The sequence below is a fragment of the Melanotaenia boesemani genome, chromosome 17 (assembly GCF_017639745.1).
Source record: "Melanotaenia boesemani isolate fMelBoe1 chromosome 17, fMelBoe1.pri, whole genome shotgun sequence".
NCBI classification, from domain to species: domain Eukaryota; kingdom Metazoa; phylum Chordata; class Actinopteri; order Atheriniformes; family Melanotaeniidae; genus Melanotaenia; species Melanotaenia boesemani.
In genome coordinates this window covers 31,730,699-31,748,887 of record NC_055698.1, presented here as the reverse complement: position 1 = coordinate 31,748,887, position 18,189 = coordinate 31,730,699, and the positions used below count along the sequence as shown (strand labels likewise).

The window sequence follows — 18,189 nt, the reverse complement described above, 5'->3', positions numbered from 1 at the left end:
ATAACTTTATTCAAATTAAACCAAATATGAACTCTTTTTGTTCCAAATCAGGTGCTAAAGGAAACTATTTAAACTCCATTAATAAATAAAATAATGCATACATGAAGACATTAGGGATTATAAATCTTAATTTGACCTCAATTAAAACCTTTAATGCCGTATGTATCGTATTTGATACAGTTTGAGACCTTTTGCATCTTTAAGGTAAAAACTAAATCCTTGTTGTACCCTATCTGACGCTTGTCTTCTGCCCCCTGGTGGACACTTTTTGCACTACAATAACTTGGACATCTCTCATTGTAATAAATCAAATACACAAAAAACTATTTTTAATTTTCTTTTGACCTTTTATTAAAGGGCCAGAAAAAGACTTCAGATGCTACGTAACTTTAGTCATCCTGAACATAAACGCTGAGTTAACAACTTTTTAATCTGTAATTTGTAAAAGATTTATCCAGCAGCTGCATTCACATTCTCTTTTTTTGGGGGGGGGGTAACAAGTTTAAAATGAAGTTTTTCTGTAAATAAGCCCACTCTCTTATTGCATTAACAGCCACAGGTATAATGCTTCCGAACATTTGGGTTTATTAACAAATTAGATGCAGATAAGATGAACTTTATCAACATCTGAAGCTTTGAACGAGAAACAGCGTTCAGAACATGTTCAAATCAACGATTTGACCGGGGAAAACAGAAAATAAGACTCCATCGTCTCCATCTTCCGGCTCAGTGTTTGTGGCCAGAGGAGTCAGAAGGTGCAGCTCCTCCTGGGATGCTGTCCGGAGGAGGAAGAGGAGGCTGATGGGTGAAGAAGACCGGTCTGCAGTCCTGACGATATGCAAGAACATTCATCATTACAGAAAGCAAACACAGCAGTGCAAACATCTCTGACCTGCGGAGGGAGAGAGAAGCACTAACAGCTGGAGGCGTCGTCTCAGGTGGAGGGAGATACTGCAGCGCCCCCTGCTGGAGCGGAGGAAACATCAGGGGTCCACAGAGGCCGTCATAGAGCCCCGCAGGAACAGGGGGCAGATATGGAAGGTGGAGCAGGACGTGAGGCGGAGGAGGGTAGCTGGTGTGGCAATAACCCGACATTGGGAATGGAACATGAAGAGGCAGAGGAAACGCCGGTCCTAGCTCACTAAAACGTTCAGAATCTGGGAGGAAAGGCAGGCGGTTATTAGATATTAAGATTTTCTTCATATAGCCTTTGTCCAAAAATGAACTTTAAACCTCAGGCTTTAACCTGTTAACCCCAGAGGGGAGTTCCACCAACGTAGCTAAAGAAAGCCAGGCTGCATCGGGAAAGCCCCACTTCAACTAACACCATCTCTGAATTAAGGCTCATGCCGTTCCACTAACACATTTCATTGGATTGAGGCTAATCCAAGCGAGGCTTACATAGCCTGGCTATGTGGGAGGTCCTGAGGAACGCAGGAAGCCCTGACGAGTGGATGGTGGAAAAGAGGAGCAGCAGAAAAAGAGAACAAACCGAGAGCTTCATTTTCTCAGCAGCTGAACAAAGAAAGCTGATGGAGATCAGTGACGTGCGGTGGGTTCATGGCTGGTAAAGCACCGACTCCTCTGGAGCTAGATTTACATGGTAAGAACAGAAAAGAGCTTCTTATTTCACTATTCATCCACCAGCATGCAACTACGCCCCCTGGAGGTGAGGCAGAGTACTGCCTGCCTCACCTGCTGACTTTTCTCTGCACTTTATTGTAGATCAGCAGGGATAATTCTCTCACACACACATTAAAGACGTTACACACACTGTGGAGAGTCATGGTGTATAAGAAATATTTCTGTAATGTTCATGTTGGATATGCTGAGGAACAGAAACGCGTCATGAAACCAGTTTGTACTGGATCACCAGTCAGAGGAGACCCAGCTCACCACAGCCTCACCTGGGATTTCTGCCCTGGATCTGATCCGGAATCCAGTTTACCCCTTACAGTTCCAAAATCTAGGGTGCTCAGAGACAAACCTTGGATTACTGATGAATTGAAGAAACAATCTAGAAAGAAGAATAGGCTATATCGGAAATCTATCACTAAACCTACTCCTTATAATATAGATACCTATAAAAAATATCGAAATAAATTCACAGGCCTCGTAAAAAGGACAAAAAAAAGGTTTTATGCGATTCAATTTAATAAAGCTGCCAACGACATTAAATCAACCTGGAACATCATTAACCAAGTTCTTCATCGTAATAAGAAGCCAGCTCTTTCCCAAATGAAAGTTAATAATGGGTACCTCTCAGATTCTAAGGATATAGCAGAAGGCTTTAACAATTTTTTTACCAACATTGGATCTGCTCTGTTTCATGGTATCAAGGATACAGATATTGATCCGTGTAGTCAAATTAATGGACAGTATTCCTTGCTTAAAAATCTTGACACCCCTACACCACAGGAGGTCCGCGATATAATTCTATCATTAAAGAACTCTGCACCTGGGCACGATGGAATCAAGAGTATCCTTATTAAGGAAACTATTGATCATTTAATTCAACCCCTCACCCACATTCTCTCCTTATCACTTCAGTCTGGAATTATTCCCCACGACCTTAAAATTGCTAAAGTTATTCCTATTTTTAAATCGGGTGACATGAAGGAGTTTGGGAATTATCGTCCTATATCCATTCTGCCCTGTATTTCTAAAATACTCGAAAAACTAGTTTACAATAGATTAAACAAACATCTACTCTCAAACAATATTTTATTCAAACATCAATATGGCTTCCGTAAAAAATACTCCACTGAACATGCTCTAATTCAGCTTGTAAATTATATATCCAATGCCCTCGACAACAGAAAATTTGCCCTCAGTGTTTTTCTAGATTTAAGTAAAGCTTTTGACACAGTCTCTCATGATATTTTGATCTCAAAGCTAAATAGCTATGGTGTGAAAGACTCTGCCCTAGCCTGGTTTTACAATTACCTCAACAATAGAGAACAATTTGTATACTTCAATGGTTATTCTTCAGAAAGTTTAACTATTCCTTTTGGGGTTCCTCAGGGTTCTATTTTGGGTCCATTATTGTTTTTAATTTATATAAATGATTTACCTATTTCCTGCGAACATTTTTTTCCCATTTTATTTGCTGATGACACTAATCTCATAGCAGTACATGAGGACTTTGACACCCTGATTAAACTTGTTAATGATGAGCTATCTATTTTATCTGTATGGTTTCAAACCAACAAGCTAACCCTCAATGTTAAAAAATGCAACTTTATCGTCTTTCACAACATCAACAAATTTTATGCAAAAGAACATGCTCACATAGAAATTAACAGAGCTGTAGTTACACAAGTAGCTTCAATCAAATTCCTGGGTGTTCTGATAGATGAGGGGCTAACCTGGTCTAAACATGTTGATCTGGTTTGCTCAAGATCTTCTAAGATGCTAAATATTTTAAGACTTGTTTATCCCTTGATTCATTCCTCAGCACATCTAACCCTATACTACAGTTTTTTGTTCCCATTCATAAATTACTGTAATATAGTCTGGGGAGCGACTCATCCCACTAATCTTGATAGAATCCTCAAAATCCAGAAGAAGTTCTTACGGATGATTTCTAACTCCACTAAATACGCACCTTCTGCACCTTTATTTATTAAATACTCCCTTTTACCCATTGGAAAAGTTAGTGTCTTTCAAATTTGTACGTTCATTCATAAGTTTATTTATAAGAGGGATGATCTCCCAGCTACATTACATAACTTCTTTACTTTTATTTCTGATGTTCATTCTCATCAAACAAGACACAGACAAATTAATTTAGTCCTTCCTTTCTCAAGAACCTCAGGTCATCAAAATGACCTCAGTTTTAGAGGCCCCCAGCTCTGGAGTGAATTAAGTTTAACTTTGAGATCTATATCCTCTCCGATTGTCTTCCGACGGCAGTTGAAAGAATATCTAGTCTGCTTGTGATAACTGTGCCCTTCGATCTAATTACATCCTGAAATTCTCAGCTATCATCCGTACGTTGCTCGCTATACTGTAAATACATTTATTTCTTGTGATTACCTGTTTACTATGCTAATTCCTTATTAATATTTTCTCTGTTTGTTTTTCTTTACCTCCGTGTACTTCTTCAACTACTGTAATCTTATGTCTTTATTTAGCTAACCTTGCTCTCTTTAACTAGTATTTTTGTTCTCCTATATCTCATAAGTTCCTTGTTTTGTCTGTGTGCCATTCAAATGTAACTTGTAATAGGAGTGGAACTCCGTATAAACCCTTGGTGGGTTTCGTTCCCCTCCTTGTACTATATCCTAAGTGATATGTGCAGAACAAATAAACTAAACTAAACTAAAATAAATCCTCAAATTCAACTATTTTTGTGTAGATTCATACTGAAAATACATTTTTAACACAGATCAGTGGAAAATATTCATTTATTTCATGTACTTTTATCTTTTTATTATTTTTTATCATGTCTCTCCTGACCGCACGTCACTGATGGAGATGTATGAGGACTTGAAAAGCATCATCACCAGAAAAGGTGATACAGTCTGATTAATAAAGCAAAGGAAGCGGCAAACAGCTGCTGACAGACTACACGTATAAGTTTCATCCCCTTGTCAGTTATGTTGATTTCACCGTCCTGAGTTATTTCTGGTCTCCTCTTCTATGTTTAAAGCAGCTGAATTGTCTCTGTCTGTACTGGCCCTGCTCAGTTTATTAATAACCCAATAATCAATTTCTGAATATATTATTGTGTGTGTGTGTGTGACCTACATTAATCCTGCACTGTTACATCAGCAGCAGCATCTTACCAGGAAAGCGAACCTGCAGCAGGTGGAAATAAAGAACCAGAACATATCTCAGAGCAGGAGGAATCTTTGTGTTTGTTCCAAACGTGTTGAGCTGTAAAAATGTTGCTCTGTAGATACAAAAGCAGGGGCGTTGCCACAGATTTTGGGCCCCATGAAAAGAAACTGAAGTGAACATTACAATGATAGCTGAGGATTTTCTTAACCATTCAAATCCTTCTAAAATAAATACAAACTATTTTTATTTATTATTATTAATTCAGAACGATTTTTTCTATTATATTTTTTCTCAAGATAATCTGTTAATGCAACTCTCAGCTGCTCACCTCCTTCCTCAGGGGCCACCTGGACATGTTCAGGGGGGGCAGGGAGGGGGGCTTGTTCTGGAGGGGAGGGGGGCATGTTCAGGAGGGGCAGGGAGGGGGGCTTGTTCTGGAGGGGAGGGGGACATGTTCAGGAGGGGCAGGGAGGGGGGCTTGTTCTGGAGGGGAGGGAGGGGGACATGTTCAGGAGGGGCAGGGAGGGGGGCGTGTTCAGGAGGGGAGGGGGACATGTTCAGGTGAGGAGGGGGGCATGTTCAGGTGAGGAGGGGGGTCTGGCAGCATCTGCTTCGGCTGCTCTCGTGTCTATTTGGAACATGCGTGATGTGTTTTTAGCAGCTTGCTAATCGTTTGCCTGCGTTGATTATTTGAGTAAAACAGTGAAATGAATAAAATCCAAAGTTTTCTTCAGTATTTTGAGCTAATATGGAGCAAAGTGAGCTAGCTTATATGGACAAAGTTTAGAAGAGACAACAAGCTGATGTTCCACAACTTTCCATCAGACGAACTAACTGACCACCTCGTCTCTGAAAGAACTGGGAGACGTATCGTCAACCCCTCTGTTCTCTCCAGTCTCAGCTTTTTCTTTTAAACTTCCCGATTTTTGAGGCATCCTGCCGTCTTAGCATCCACTCGCTGTTTATGTTTTAGTTGCATTCGCGCTGCCTGATTAATTGCTTTTCGACACAGTGACAGTGGTGATGTGGTAGCAAGTGTTATTTTTTATTTTTATTTTATACCAGAATGAGGCGGAGCAGCGTTGTACCAGGTGAAACTTTCTTTAGGGAGTCTGTATCAGACCTTTAAGACACAGCTAAGCTAAGCTTGAACGTTAGCCTGCCCCGGAGCAGGCTAGTTCTGGTGCATCAGTTACCATGGTAACTCAGCAGCATTCACATAAGCCACGTTGATGGAACAGAACTCTGGTCTTCAGACTTATCAAGATAAGCCGGCTGTACCTTAATCCAGCTTCGTGGAAAACCCCTCTGGAGGTGTGGTCCCCTAAACAGACTTACTCTATTTAAATCACTTATCAGGACAGTATGTATAATCTTGGTGTAAATAGATAGCTAAGACCTCACAGAACATAATTCTAGTAGCAGAAATACTGTGAATGGTCACTGCCTGGAGCAAACTGTGATGGAAAAATACATTTTTTTCCTCGCCTAATATATTTATTTCGTGTAGCTTACACAGCTGGAAAACATCATGATAGCAAAGCAACGATTCTATAAAGTCTGTATCTATTAAGTACATATACTTACATAAAAAATAATAAATAAATGAACTGTTCATTCATACAGCAATTCTCCTTTTAATTTTATATTTACTATTTAAATTTGTTTTAGATAAATAGCCAGTATTTGTTGTAATTTAGCTTATTATTATATTATTATTATTATTATTATTATGTTTCTTTAGTAGTAAATAAACTGACTTTTTCATCGCATTCTGCTGCACTTTGATTCTCTAACAAGTTTTCTGTCTTTTTAATAATAAAAATATTTAAAAACTGGAATAAGTTCTTACTGGAGGCTCCAGGCGGATCATCTCTGCTCTCCAGGCCGGTCCCCGGCTCTCCACCCGGGTCGGGCCGGCGGCTCCGGAGATCCACTGGGCTCCTAACGACGGGGGCGGGAAGCTCCGGGGTCTCTCCTGGCGGACAAACCGGTCCAGATGTGTCCCCGGGATCAGCGTCTCCAGGCGGACGAGCGCTGGAGGTCTCTGCAGCCGCTGGTTTCGCCCCTCCGGATCCCGGTCCCTGCTTGGCGGTCCCGGTGTTTGGGACTCTCGTCAGGTTTCTCTGGACCCTCGTGACCCGTGTCCGCTCGGTGATGAGGCTACACTTCCAGCACACACACCGAAGGAAAGGGCAGAACTTAGCGTGGCCCTTCTTCGGGATAACGATGCCGTGGTAGCGGCAGCGGGAGCATTTCGGCTTCCTGGGGTCCGCCAGAGGAGTGGGGGTCATGGTGAGTGTCAGGTGTCCGTCTGGGGGTCAGCCAGAGGTCCAAACATCTGCCCTAATTTGAACGTTTTTATTTGAAAAAAATAACAAATTAAAAAACTGACCCGTGGGAAAATCCCCGCAGGGATTTCCCCCCTTAAAGACTGGCAGGTGCTCGTGAAGCTACACTCGGGGCCATCGTGGGCTGAAGGACCCTGATTGGCCAGACTGACTTTAACCCTGCTCCCCTATTGGTCCATTTGAGACAATTAAGGAAAAAAAGTGGACGACAATCATGCTGCTGCCGGTCAGAAAGCTATTTGAAATATGCAACGAGTCAATCTTTGAAGAGGAAATTGGAGCGATTCCCGGCAGCTTTGTCCCACGTCAGGATCCGCACACACACCGGAGTGTGCAGACCAGCAGGCTACGGAGTGCCCTATGTAGTCTGCACACTTCGAGGTCCACTTAACGGTCGTGCAAAGGGACAAACTTCCCAGCCAAAGATTTTCCCATAGCAGCCTTAAACCTGAAATGACTGTTTGCACATGGTAGGACACTTCAGTAAACTTTAAAAACGACCGAGAAACAATGTAAAAAACTGACATTCTGTTGTTTTCCAGCTGGGACACTCTTCATTAAAGAGGGGTTTACATTCATGGTTTACCCTGTAGACAGCGCTGGAAATAGTATGAAAAGTACAGAAAAACAATCTCATTTGCTATCACTTAGTGCTCCTCTCTCTGAACTCATGTTGGCAGGGAAGAGTTTAGCAGAGCTGGTCTGCTGCATGTCCGTCTCTGGGTAGATCAACTCAAGTTAAATCACATGCATAATATCAATGGTCGTGCCCCAAAGTACTTATGTTCTAATACAACCATTGTTCACACACAGCACAACCTTACCACAAGGGTTAGTATCCCTTCCTGTATAGTGCCACAGTTTTTTTATTTTTATTTATTTATTTTTTACCTTGTCCTGTCCAGCATGGTAGATGCAGAATGATGGTCTGGCTGCTGTGTTGTGCTGAAAAACTTTGCCAAGTGGAGCTTTATGGGGATAAATAAACAATGGAAACGTGTCTCTACAGTACAGAGTTACATTTACAGATGTCAGACTTCACTGAGCAGAAAAGAAGCTGCACATTAACCTGGTCCAGAGTTCCAGAGATGGCATTGACTTCTCTGGACTTGGAGGCATCTGGGATAGACCATCATACACTAGAAACCTGGAGTGTGGTCAGACCATTCAATATTCCAGATCTTTGATGGAAGAAATACAGCAAAAAGAACATCCAGACTGGTGTTAGAAACAAGTCCAAAAGCCTGGCTCTGCAATGGTATGGGATTGGATCAGGGTTCCGAGACGGTCTGGGGTCGGATCAGGGTTCCGAGACGGTCTGGGGTCGAATCAGGGTTCCGTGACGGTCTGGGGTCGGATCAGGGTTCAGTGACGGTCTGGGGTCGGATCAGGGTTCCGTGACGGTCTGGGGTCGGATCAGGGTTCCGTGACGGTCTGGGGTCGGATCAGGGCTCAGTGACGGTCTGGGGTCGGATCAGGGTTCCGTGACGGTCTGGGGTCGGATCAGGGTTCCGAGAAGGTCTGGGGTGGGATCAGGGCTCAGTGACGGTCTGGGGTCGGATCAGGGTTCCGTGACGGTCTGGGGTCGGATCAGGGTTCCGAGAAGGTCTGGGGTGGGATCAGGGCTCAGTGACGGTCTGGGGTCGGATCAGGGTTCCGTGATGGTCTGGGGTCGGATCAGGGTTCTGCGACGGTCTGGGGTCGGATCAGGGTTCAACTTTTTCTGGAATATGATGCAGCTTAAAATGTAATTTGGACGTATAATAAGTGAATTTCCTGTTTCAAAATCAAGAAACTTGAAGGATCTTTTCATCTTTGTTTATTTACATTGTGTAAGGTGTTACAATAAAATTCCTCATCACCCTTTATTATAAATACACCGTTTTAAACAAGGTTTGATGACTATTTGATAAAATACATCCTTCAAACCTTCAAAAAAAAAAAAAGCGTTAATGGATACAACTACATATAATTCTTGCATCTTTCATGTTATTAAATCATGCAAAACAGAAATAATGTATGAAAATAAAACGATGCAGGTGTTGCTTTACAAATATTTAAAATAAAAGAAGTATATGTTGTGTAAAATAGAAATACTGTGTGTGATGCAAAGCTTAAAGATCTTTCTCAATTCATGGCTTTTAGCAATAGAGCTCTATATTTTCTTTACAGTGATTGTACTGACAGAAGGGAACAAAAAGACAGTGAAATAATGTATCTTAGCTACTAGATATTCAAACTATATATTTCAGCCCCGTGTGGGTTTTAGAACTGCTGAGATATTTTGTCAGACTGCAAAAAGTCTTACCTAGAAATAAAAAAATGACAGGTAACATTGCTTTTTCTATCATTTTACAGTGTAACCACCTCCTATAAAACTCCCAGTACAGAGTGAAATGGTGTCCTGCAGGCACTTACAAAGTTTGGTTTCTGTCTTTAAAATGCTTCACTCTTAAAAGAATCTGAGCAAACTAGCTGTAGATCAAGTGTGTCTTAGTCCTGTGGCATATAAATCTTTGATTATAGTTATGGTTTGAGTCCAGTTTATGCCAAGGGTCTCTGAGCAAAGAGCTGAAGGCGACATGAACGCTGACGGCAATCTGAAAAAGTCAACATGGAACAAAAACATCAGATGGGAAGACTTAAATTAATTAGTACAGTAGATCTTTGAAAATATCCCTTTAAGTACCTTTTAAAGTGTCCAACGAAGCAGGGGTTTGCATGTCCAGATGGTGCCAATGTTCATATTTAGTTGCAGCCTCTTTCCATTTTTGGGAGTTTGCTCTTGAGTATGCACATGTTGCTCTAGCTGCTGGGAGAGTATATGTGGCAGTGCAGTCCAGGAGAGAAAAGATCTTAAAGCTTGGCATTCTTGTTACTGTTATTAATATTTACTAGACTCTGTATTTTGCTCTGCAGAGTGGCTATTTTTCCCTCAACATTTAGAAATATACACATGCACAGAAATTTGAGTTTATACATCCAATTTGGTTCTCTGTCAGCTCTCCTTGTGGTCTGTATACATAAATGTGTGTTTATGGAACAATAAATGCTCATGATATAGAACTTAAACAATCAAAATGTCACAACGGAAGCATTTGTGCTGGATACTGGGAGTAAAACTGCTGTTGTTAATGCTAGATGCTTACAGTACACAATCAGCAATCTGATGAGGCTGCATAAATGTGACTAAAACTAAGTGAGAAATCTACAATAAACAAAATTATTCATTTAGTAAAAAATAAAATATGAAAAATCTTGTAACAGCCCCGTGCAGAGCAGAATAAAGGAAGTCTTTATTCCTAAGAGTTAGGCATCTGGTGAGCACTGTGGTTTTAAAGCACATCCTTCCCTCCTCACCGAACTGCCACTCGACTTTCAGCTTAGTATCGCCGGCTGTAGCTCGGTGAACCATAAGAAGATGACGAGAAGGTTGTGGTGAAGCTAGACCCTGTGGCATCGAAGCTGCCTCTTCTGGAACCTGACCTGGAACCACTTCTTGAGCCAGAATGTGAACCAGTGGCAGAGCCAGAGCCGCTGATGCTGTAGGGACTGTAAAGACCTTTGCTTGACTGAGACGATGCTTCAAGTAGTCGCAGACCAGTTCCTTCCTCTATCATGCTTCTTTCCATGGCATCCTTGTAGGAGATCTTGAGCTTGGTTTTAGGGCATGTGAGATACTTTGAATATGCGCTAACATCTCGTAGCTTCTGTGCTGTGCGTGCATCTAAGGTGCCCTTCCGCACAGCCTCATCGATAGCAACTCGGCCTGTACTATCTGGTTCAATCAACCCACCAGTGAGATACTGGACCTCTAGGAATCGCTGTCCAGCCTCATAGTAAAGCCAGCCTTTCTTCAGAGCTTGGGCTGCTGACATTTTGGTTTTAGTTCTAGGATCTTCAAATCCATTGTATGCCTTCTGGGCTAAAGTGATGCGATCCACCATTATTTTATCCACAAGCCCTTTATTCATTGCATCTGTAACAGAGAATTTCTCCCCTGTGTTCGGGTCAATAATACCTCCTGTGCAGGCCTGAGCTTCCAGCAACCTTTGACCTGTTATATTGTCCACAAGGTTTCTATGAATGGCCTCTGTGACAGACACCTTCTCCAGGGTCTGTGTGTCTAAGATTCCAGCCACAGGCCCAGTTTCCTCTGTCGGGTCATTCCACGTGGTTGCTGGTGTTTTGATGGAAGGTATTGGGCTCATTGTGTAAGACGAAGAGGAGCCAAAGGAGGATGACCGGGATCTACTACCGCTCATGTTTCCAGACAGCATGTCTGCAAATTCTGTGATGGACAGTGTTCCTGCTCGGTACTGATCAAGGGCCGACTTGTCTATTAGGCCTCTTGAGGTTGCATCATCAATATCATACTGCCGACCAGACCTCCTGTCAATAATCATGGATTTCACAACGCCATCAGCTGAGGTCATTGTAATTTCCTCCCATTCGCATTCCTGCTCTGCAAGTTCTAGATAGGTCTGGTGGTCGATCAGCCCCTTCTGATATGCCTCGTACACAGACATCTCTTTCCCCGACTCAGGATCGACAATAACAACCCTTCGCTTGCGAACCGACGACTTAGATGAAGTCTTCCTCTCGCGTTTCTTTTCTTTCAGCAGCAGAAGACGAAGACCAGTCTCAGGGTCCATCATACATCTCTCCATCAACTTCAGGTAGGTGAGGTTTTCCTCTGTGTTGGGGTCAAAGAAGCCCTTTGTGTCATCAGATGGGTCAGTGAGGATCTCATTCATTTCCTCATCAAAGAGGCCACGTTCATACGCTGTTTCAACTGGCAAACGGTGGCTCTCCTCAGGATCAATAATTCCACCAGTTGCAATCTGAGCTTCTAGCAGACGAATGCCATGGTCTTTCAGAATGAGACCCTTTTTCATGGCCTGAAAAAGAGAGATAACTTTGCCAGAATAAGGATCCCTGTAGCCTGTGACAGCTCTTTCAGCTGAGAGGAGCTTGTCTTTAAACTCTGGGCCAACAACTCCCATTTTTACAGCTTCAGTGACATTCAGCTTTAGGTTTTTAATAGGATCTATAACGTAACCTGTGGCAGCTTGAGCCTCGAGGAGCTCAAAAGCAGTCCCCGGTCTGATCATGTTCTTCTTCATTGCTTGGTAAATGGACAGGCGGTCTTTGCTTGATTCTACATACACACCAGCAATACAGCTGGTGCCCTCAAGGTATTTCTTCAGGTTTCTGCTAACCTCCTCAACTGAGATGATACCCTCAGTGAGTTCACTGTATGTCTTTTGGTCGATGATCTGCGACCGCAACAGCTCATCCACTGTGATTTGTTTTCTGAGACCCTTAAAGAGAAGCTTTCTGTCTGCCAGCGAAAGTAACCGTAAACCACTTGCTTTGTCGATTCTGCATCTTTTCAACAGCTGTGCGTAGGTCTGCCTTTCATCGGTTGTTGGATCAATGTATCCTTGCACATCTGCAGTAGGCTCAGTTATTCTGTCTAGGGTCTCCTTGTTGATGTATCCACGCTGCATAGCAACATCTATAGGGAGGTGAAAGTAATATTCAGGATCCATCAGCCCTCCTGTGGAATTCTGTGCTTCCAACAGCCTCAAGGCATAATCCTCAGGAATCAGGTCTTTTTTCATTGCCTGGAAGAGAGAAATAACTTTCCCACTGTATGGATCCTTGTAGCCTGTAACTGCGCGCTCAGCAGAGAGAAGTTTGTCGTGCAGTTCAGGACCGACAAGCCCTTTGCGTACAGCTTCATCTACGGTCAGAAGCTCATCTTTCATAGGATCGATCATGAATCCAGTTGCTGCTTGGGCCTCAAGGAGTTTCAAAGCAACTTCAGGCTTAATCTGTCCTGTCTTCATGGCCTGGTAAATGCTGATCTTTGAAGGGTGGTCTGACATAATTCCAGCAATACAACCAGTGCCAAAGAGGTACTGTTTCACTGAAGGCATTTCCATCACCTCACGAATACTCATCTTTTCTTGTTTCAGGAGGTTGTATGTTTGCAAGTCAATAATTCGAGCGCTGTACAGCTCTTCAATGGTAACTCTTCTTCTGATAACATCACATGACATGCTCTGCTCTGACTTTAGAGTTTCCCTTTGTTCAATAATTTCAATGATGATGATCATCATTCTTTCCTTTGTGATTAGTCCCAAACGATACTGCTCCATAATGCGGCGCTTCTCCTCCTCTGGAAGCATATTTGAGTTCATAATCTCCCAAATGGTCATAGTCTTCCCTGCAAAGCCCTTAAGCGGAATTTCTATTTGAGCATTCGATAGGTCATTTTTGGCTTGCTCCTCTGTGTACTCATAAGACTTCTCAACTGGAGCAGAAAGTTGGACCTTTGACAGAGGCAGATAGCAGAGACCAGTGTTGGGATCTCTGCTGCACTTCTCCAACAGCTGTTTATAAGTAACACTTTCATTGGTGTTGGGATTTGTGAAACCTTTAACGTCACCTGAAGGTTCATTGAAGGATTTAGACATCTGCTTACTGAAATGCCCACGCTGAATCGCCACATCATTAGGAAGACGATGGCTGCTCACTGGATCAATGATACCTCCTGTTGTGAACTGAGCCTCCAGAAGAGGAATAGCATGCTCCCTCAAAACAAGCTCTTTCTTCATGGCTTGGAATAGAGAAATCTTATTGCCTGTGTATGGATCTTTGTATCCCGTCACTGCTTTTTCAGCTGAGAGGAGTTTCTCGTGAAGCTCTGGGCCAACAATCCCGACCTTCACAGCATCGTCCACAGAGTATTTCAGGTTTTTGACTGGATCGGTTATGAAACCGGTTCCAGCTTGAGCCTCAAGAAGTGCAAGCCCAGTGTTATGTTGCAAGACATTCTTCTTCATGGCTTGATATATGCTGAACTTTTCATCTGAATCTTCCATGATGACACCATCAATGCGGTCAGTGCCCTGCAGGTACTTCCTGACTTTGTCTGTTTTACTGATATCTTTGGGCATCTTTTTACCCTGCTGGAGTTGATCAAATGTTGACTTATCAATGATGTTAGAATCAAGCAATGAGCTAGCAGTGACTGGTGCCCTGAGGCCCTCAAAGCAGGCCTCTTCCTTTGGTTTGTCCTCCCTTTCATCAACCATCGTTATCACTATCTTTATCAACTTTTCAATTGTTACATATCCCATTCTGTACTGGCGAATCAGCTCCAGTCGTTGTTCCTCAGTAATGTATTCAGAGTGTATGATCTCCCAAATTGTGACTTTTCTCCCTTTGAAAGGTCCATACTCCAGCTCCATGGTTGCTTGGTTCAGGTCCTCTTTTGTTTTTGCCTCTGTGATCTGTTTGTCTTCTTTGGGCTTTGAAACCTTCTTTGAAAGGGGAAGCAATGGGAGTCCAGTTTCTTTGTCTGTTACACATTTTTCCATGAGCTGTGCATAGGTTGAATCCTCTTGTGAGTTGGGATCATAAAATACTTTTGTTTCATCTGTGTTTTTGTTCAAGGTCTTGCTGATTTCTTCATCAAAGTAGCCATGCTTGCAGGCAACCTCATGTGGGATTCGACAGCTTTTAACGGGATCAACAACTCCACCAGTTGAAAGTTGTGCTTCTAGCAGACGGATTCCCTGGTCTCTCTTTACAAGGCCTTTGTTCATGGCTTCAAAAAGAGACACCTTTTTCCCAGTGTATGGATCTCTGTAACCGCTGATGGCTCTTTCCGCTGACAGGAGGCATTCATGCAGTTCCGGTCCAACAAGACCGGACTTAACAGCTTCATCAACAGGGATCCTCTCATTTTTTACAGGATCAATCATAAACCCTGTTGCTGCCTGAGCTTCAAGGAAATTCACTGCAGCTTCTGGAGAGAGCAACTCTTTTTTCATAGCTTGATAGAAAGGCATTTTCTCTTTGGTTGGTTCATACAATAGTCCAGCAATGCTGGGCGCTCCTTGTAGAGCCTTCTTCACAGAATCCATCTCAGCGACTTCTTTCACCGAAATCTTTCCATTGCTCAGTTTGTTAAACAAGTCTTTGTTTATGATCTTGGAGTCCAGCAGATCACTGGCAGAGACTGGAGCCCTCAAACCATTGAACATATTCCCACTGTTCTTCTCCTTGTCTTCCACAACAGTGATGACAATTTTAATGATCTTTTCCACTGTGATTTTGCCAGTCTTGTACTGCCGAATCAGTTCCTTTCTTTGCTCTTCTGTGAAGTATTCTGAATTTATGACTTCCCAGATGGTGACAGTTTTTCCTTTGAATCTACCAAATGGAACATCAACGTTTGATTTGCTGAATACCTCTTTTGTCTCCAAATCTGTGTACGTTCTCTCGCTCTGAGCTGCTGTTTCTGTCACCGGTAAAATCAGCAGACCGGTATCAGGGTCCTTTATGCATTTCTCCAGCAACTGTTTGTAGGTGAGTTGCTCCTGAGTGCTAGGATCAGTGAATAATTTGCAGTCATCGCTGGGATCGGTGAGTTTCTTGTTCATGTCAGCATTAAACTGACCCTGCTTGTAGGCTGTCTGAAGAGGCACTCGGTGGCTGTTGATGGGGTCAATGATGCCACCAGTTGCAAGCTGTACATCAATGAATTTAGTAGCCTGATCTTTCTCAATAAGTCCCTTCTTCATGGCCTCAAACAGAGAAATTTTGGCTCCAGAATATGGATCTTTAAAGCCAGTGGCTGCTCGTTCTGCAGATAACATCTTGTCATGGAGTTCAGGTCCGATTATCTGCTCCTTAACGGCCTCATCAACAGAGAGAAGTTTATTTTTCACGGGGTCAACAATGAAACCAGAAGCTGCTTGAGCTTCCAGGAGCATTGTAGCAGTGTTTGGAGTGATCTTCTTCTCTGCCATGGCCTGATAGATGCTCATCTTCTCTTTGGATGGAGTCAGAACACCTCCAACACAGCTCTGGCCCTTCAGACATGATCTGATCTTATCAGTCTTTTCAAGGTCTTGCACTGTGGCTTTGCCCTTTTTCAGTTTGTCCAACTCCTTCTTGGTCAGGACACCGATGTCATGAAGCCTTTCAGCAGGAACTTTCTCTCTAATTCCATCAAATGCCAGCTGTGATTCTCCACCTTTCTTCACTCCATCCAATTCAACTGAGCCATTCAAAACTTTCTTCGTTGTGCCCACCATTGTCATGGTGACCTGTTGCTCTTCAGGAACCTTATCTGTTTGAACTTCAATTTCCTTTGTTTTGGATGCACCCTGTTTGGAAGCAACTTCAAGACTCTGCAGCTTCTCTCTGAGCTTCGTGTTCTCGTCTCCCAAGAGCTTTTCCTGTTCAAGCCTTTTCTTTTCCAGCACTTCAATTTCTTTCTGCTTGTTTTTCATCTCTGCCTCAGCCTGCTTCTGCTTCTTCACAGCGTCATCCATGTTGGCCTGTAGCTTTTCCCTCTCCTCTTCCATCAGTTTGCGCTGACGTTCCTGTTCTTCTTTGAGTGCTTTGGCCTTTTTCACTTCATCCTCAAACTGTTTCTCAAGCTCCTTCTTCTCATTTTCAACAGCCTTTTCTCTTTTCAGCAACAGCTCCTTCTCAGTGAGGAAAGACTTCTGAAGTATGGCCTTCTGCTGCTCAATCTGCTCTTGCTGGGTATTTGTCATCTATTTGAAAAAAGAAAGGGGAAAACAATCATCAAAATTTCTTTTAGCAGCAATAATTTTAACATTTTGGGGTAACGTTCTTGGCAAGAGTTTGGGTGAATAGATCAATCACTTTTGTCTATTTACTGCCTATATGAAGCTACAGCCAACAGCTAGTTAGCTTAATGTAGCATTGTAACTAGAAACAGCAAAAGACACTTGACCCCCAAGTATGATGGATAAAAGTGTGATATTTTGGCTGACCACAATGCAAGGTGACCAACATGAAAAAATATTTGATTATGGCTAAAAACAGTAGCCTACATCTAACAGTACGAGATTCAAAGACCAAAGATGACTAGCATGAGTGTCAGAAGTTTATCATCCTGGAGCTGCTGCTTTGGCCAAATAAGCTAAAAAGATCCTGCAGAATTTTAACAAACAAGTCCAACTGAGGTGTTGCAGCAGGAACTTGGCAGTAGGGCTGCACAATATCAGGAAAACATGCAATATGCAACAACACTGTTGAAAGTTGTGATGATAAATAAAATAAATAAAGCTGTTGCTTTATACGGAGCTCCACTGGGCAAACTATAATAATGCTAGTAGCGTGTTTTAGCTAGATATTAGTAACTCTTCTTCTTAATAAATATAAATGAGTAAAATAGAAAATTGACAGCCTTTGCAAAAGTTTGAAGATGTTTCTTTACCAAATCTTGATAAATTATAAAGGAGATTTGTTTTATATTTCAGATCAAAAGCAGTTTCTGTTAGATGAAGCAGAGTTTTAGACATGGGCCGAAGCCTTATACGAAAAACAGAATAACTTTGATAATGGCAGATAAGATGTCCTCATCAGTAACAGCAGACCAATGTTTAATGTCATCGATCCATAGCTCTGTCCTTGCTGGCAGATATGAGGATATTAGGACTGGAAATGCGGCACCGCGACACACAAAACATCGCCTGGATTCGTCTATTCGTCACCGCTGATGCGCACAGAGCATGAATGCTCAGCAGTATTTGAAACTGCATCACGTCCCTAAAATATGCAAATATGGACGACTGCTTATCGCAGTTTAGGCAGTTGTTGCAATATGTATATCGCAAAGGTTAATATCACGTTGAAAGTAAATTTTCAATATACTGTGCAGCCCTACTTGGCAGCATGCGTCTTCCAGCAGACCCCTCAGGAATGACGCAGGAAACTGACAACCTCTGAGTGAATGCGTAATCTTCAGCCTCTCAGTTCTGATAACCTAATAGACATTCCTGTAACTTTCATGCTTGCAGCCTGCTGCAATTCAGCTTTTTGGTCTTCATCATTACAGTCTGCACACACTAGATATGATGCTGCAGTCAAGTTAATTATATGGAATTGCTAAGCAACAGAAATTACAGGAGAAAGTTGTACAGGAATTAGGTTATTTGTTTAAAATTACTGTAGACATTCAGTAAAGGGATTGTAATAAAATCTAAAAACTTAATAT

The 18,189-nt window shown here is 42.4% G+C and overlaps 2 protein-coding genes across 3 annotated transcripts in view; both read right to left on the bottom strand.

The window, feature by feature from the left end:
* Positions 1-338: 338 nt before the first annotated feature.
* On the bottom strand, positions 339-7,232 carry LOC121657184 (doublesex- and mab-3-related transcription factor B1-like). Its single transcript, XM_042012590.1, has 3 exons — positions 6,638-7,232; positions 919-1,157; positions 339-828 (listed from the first exon to the last, which is right to left on the bottom strand). Exons 1-3 carry the CDS (start codon positions 7,077-7,079, stop codon positions 727-729), a joined length of 783 nt encoding a protein of 260 aa, XP_041868524.1. The 5' UTR covers positions 7,080-7,232; the 3' UTR covers positions 339-726.
* Positions 7,233-8,939: 1,707 nt separating this feature from the next.
* pleca (plectin a) overlaps positions 8,940-18,189 on the bottom strand; it is a 145,874-nt gene continuing 136,624 nt past the window's right edge. For both annotated transcript variants that reach the window (XM_042012539.1, XM_042012538.1), the window contains 2 exons: positions 9,826-16,720; positions 8,940-9,736 (listed from right to left, as the gene is read on the bottom strand). In XM_042012539.1, coding sequence (XP_041868473.1) covers positions 10,520-16,720 — 6,201 coding nt within the window. In that variant the 3' untranslated portion in view covers positions 8,940-9,736; positions 9,826-10,519. The remainder of the gene's footprint in view (positions 9,737-9,825; positions 16,721-18,189) is intronic.

What these genes read in the sequence shown, in the direction of transcription:
- LOC121657184 (XM_042012590.1), bottom strand. Translation starts at nt 7,079, where the DNA reads ATGACCCCCACTCCTCTGGCGGACCCCAGGAAGCCGAAATGCTCCCGC. An exon ending in TGATCCGCCTGGAGCCTCCA is followed by an intron (nt 1,158 to 6,637) that starts GTAAGAACTTAT and finishes CTTTCCTCCCAG; the next exon opens with ATTCTGAACGTTTTAGTGAG. An exon ending in CTGAGACGACGCCTCCAGCT is followed by an intron (nt 829 to 918) that starts GTTAGTGCTTCT and finishes GCATATCGTCAG; the next exon opens with GACTGCAGACCGGTCTTCTT.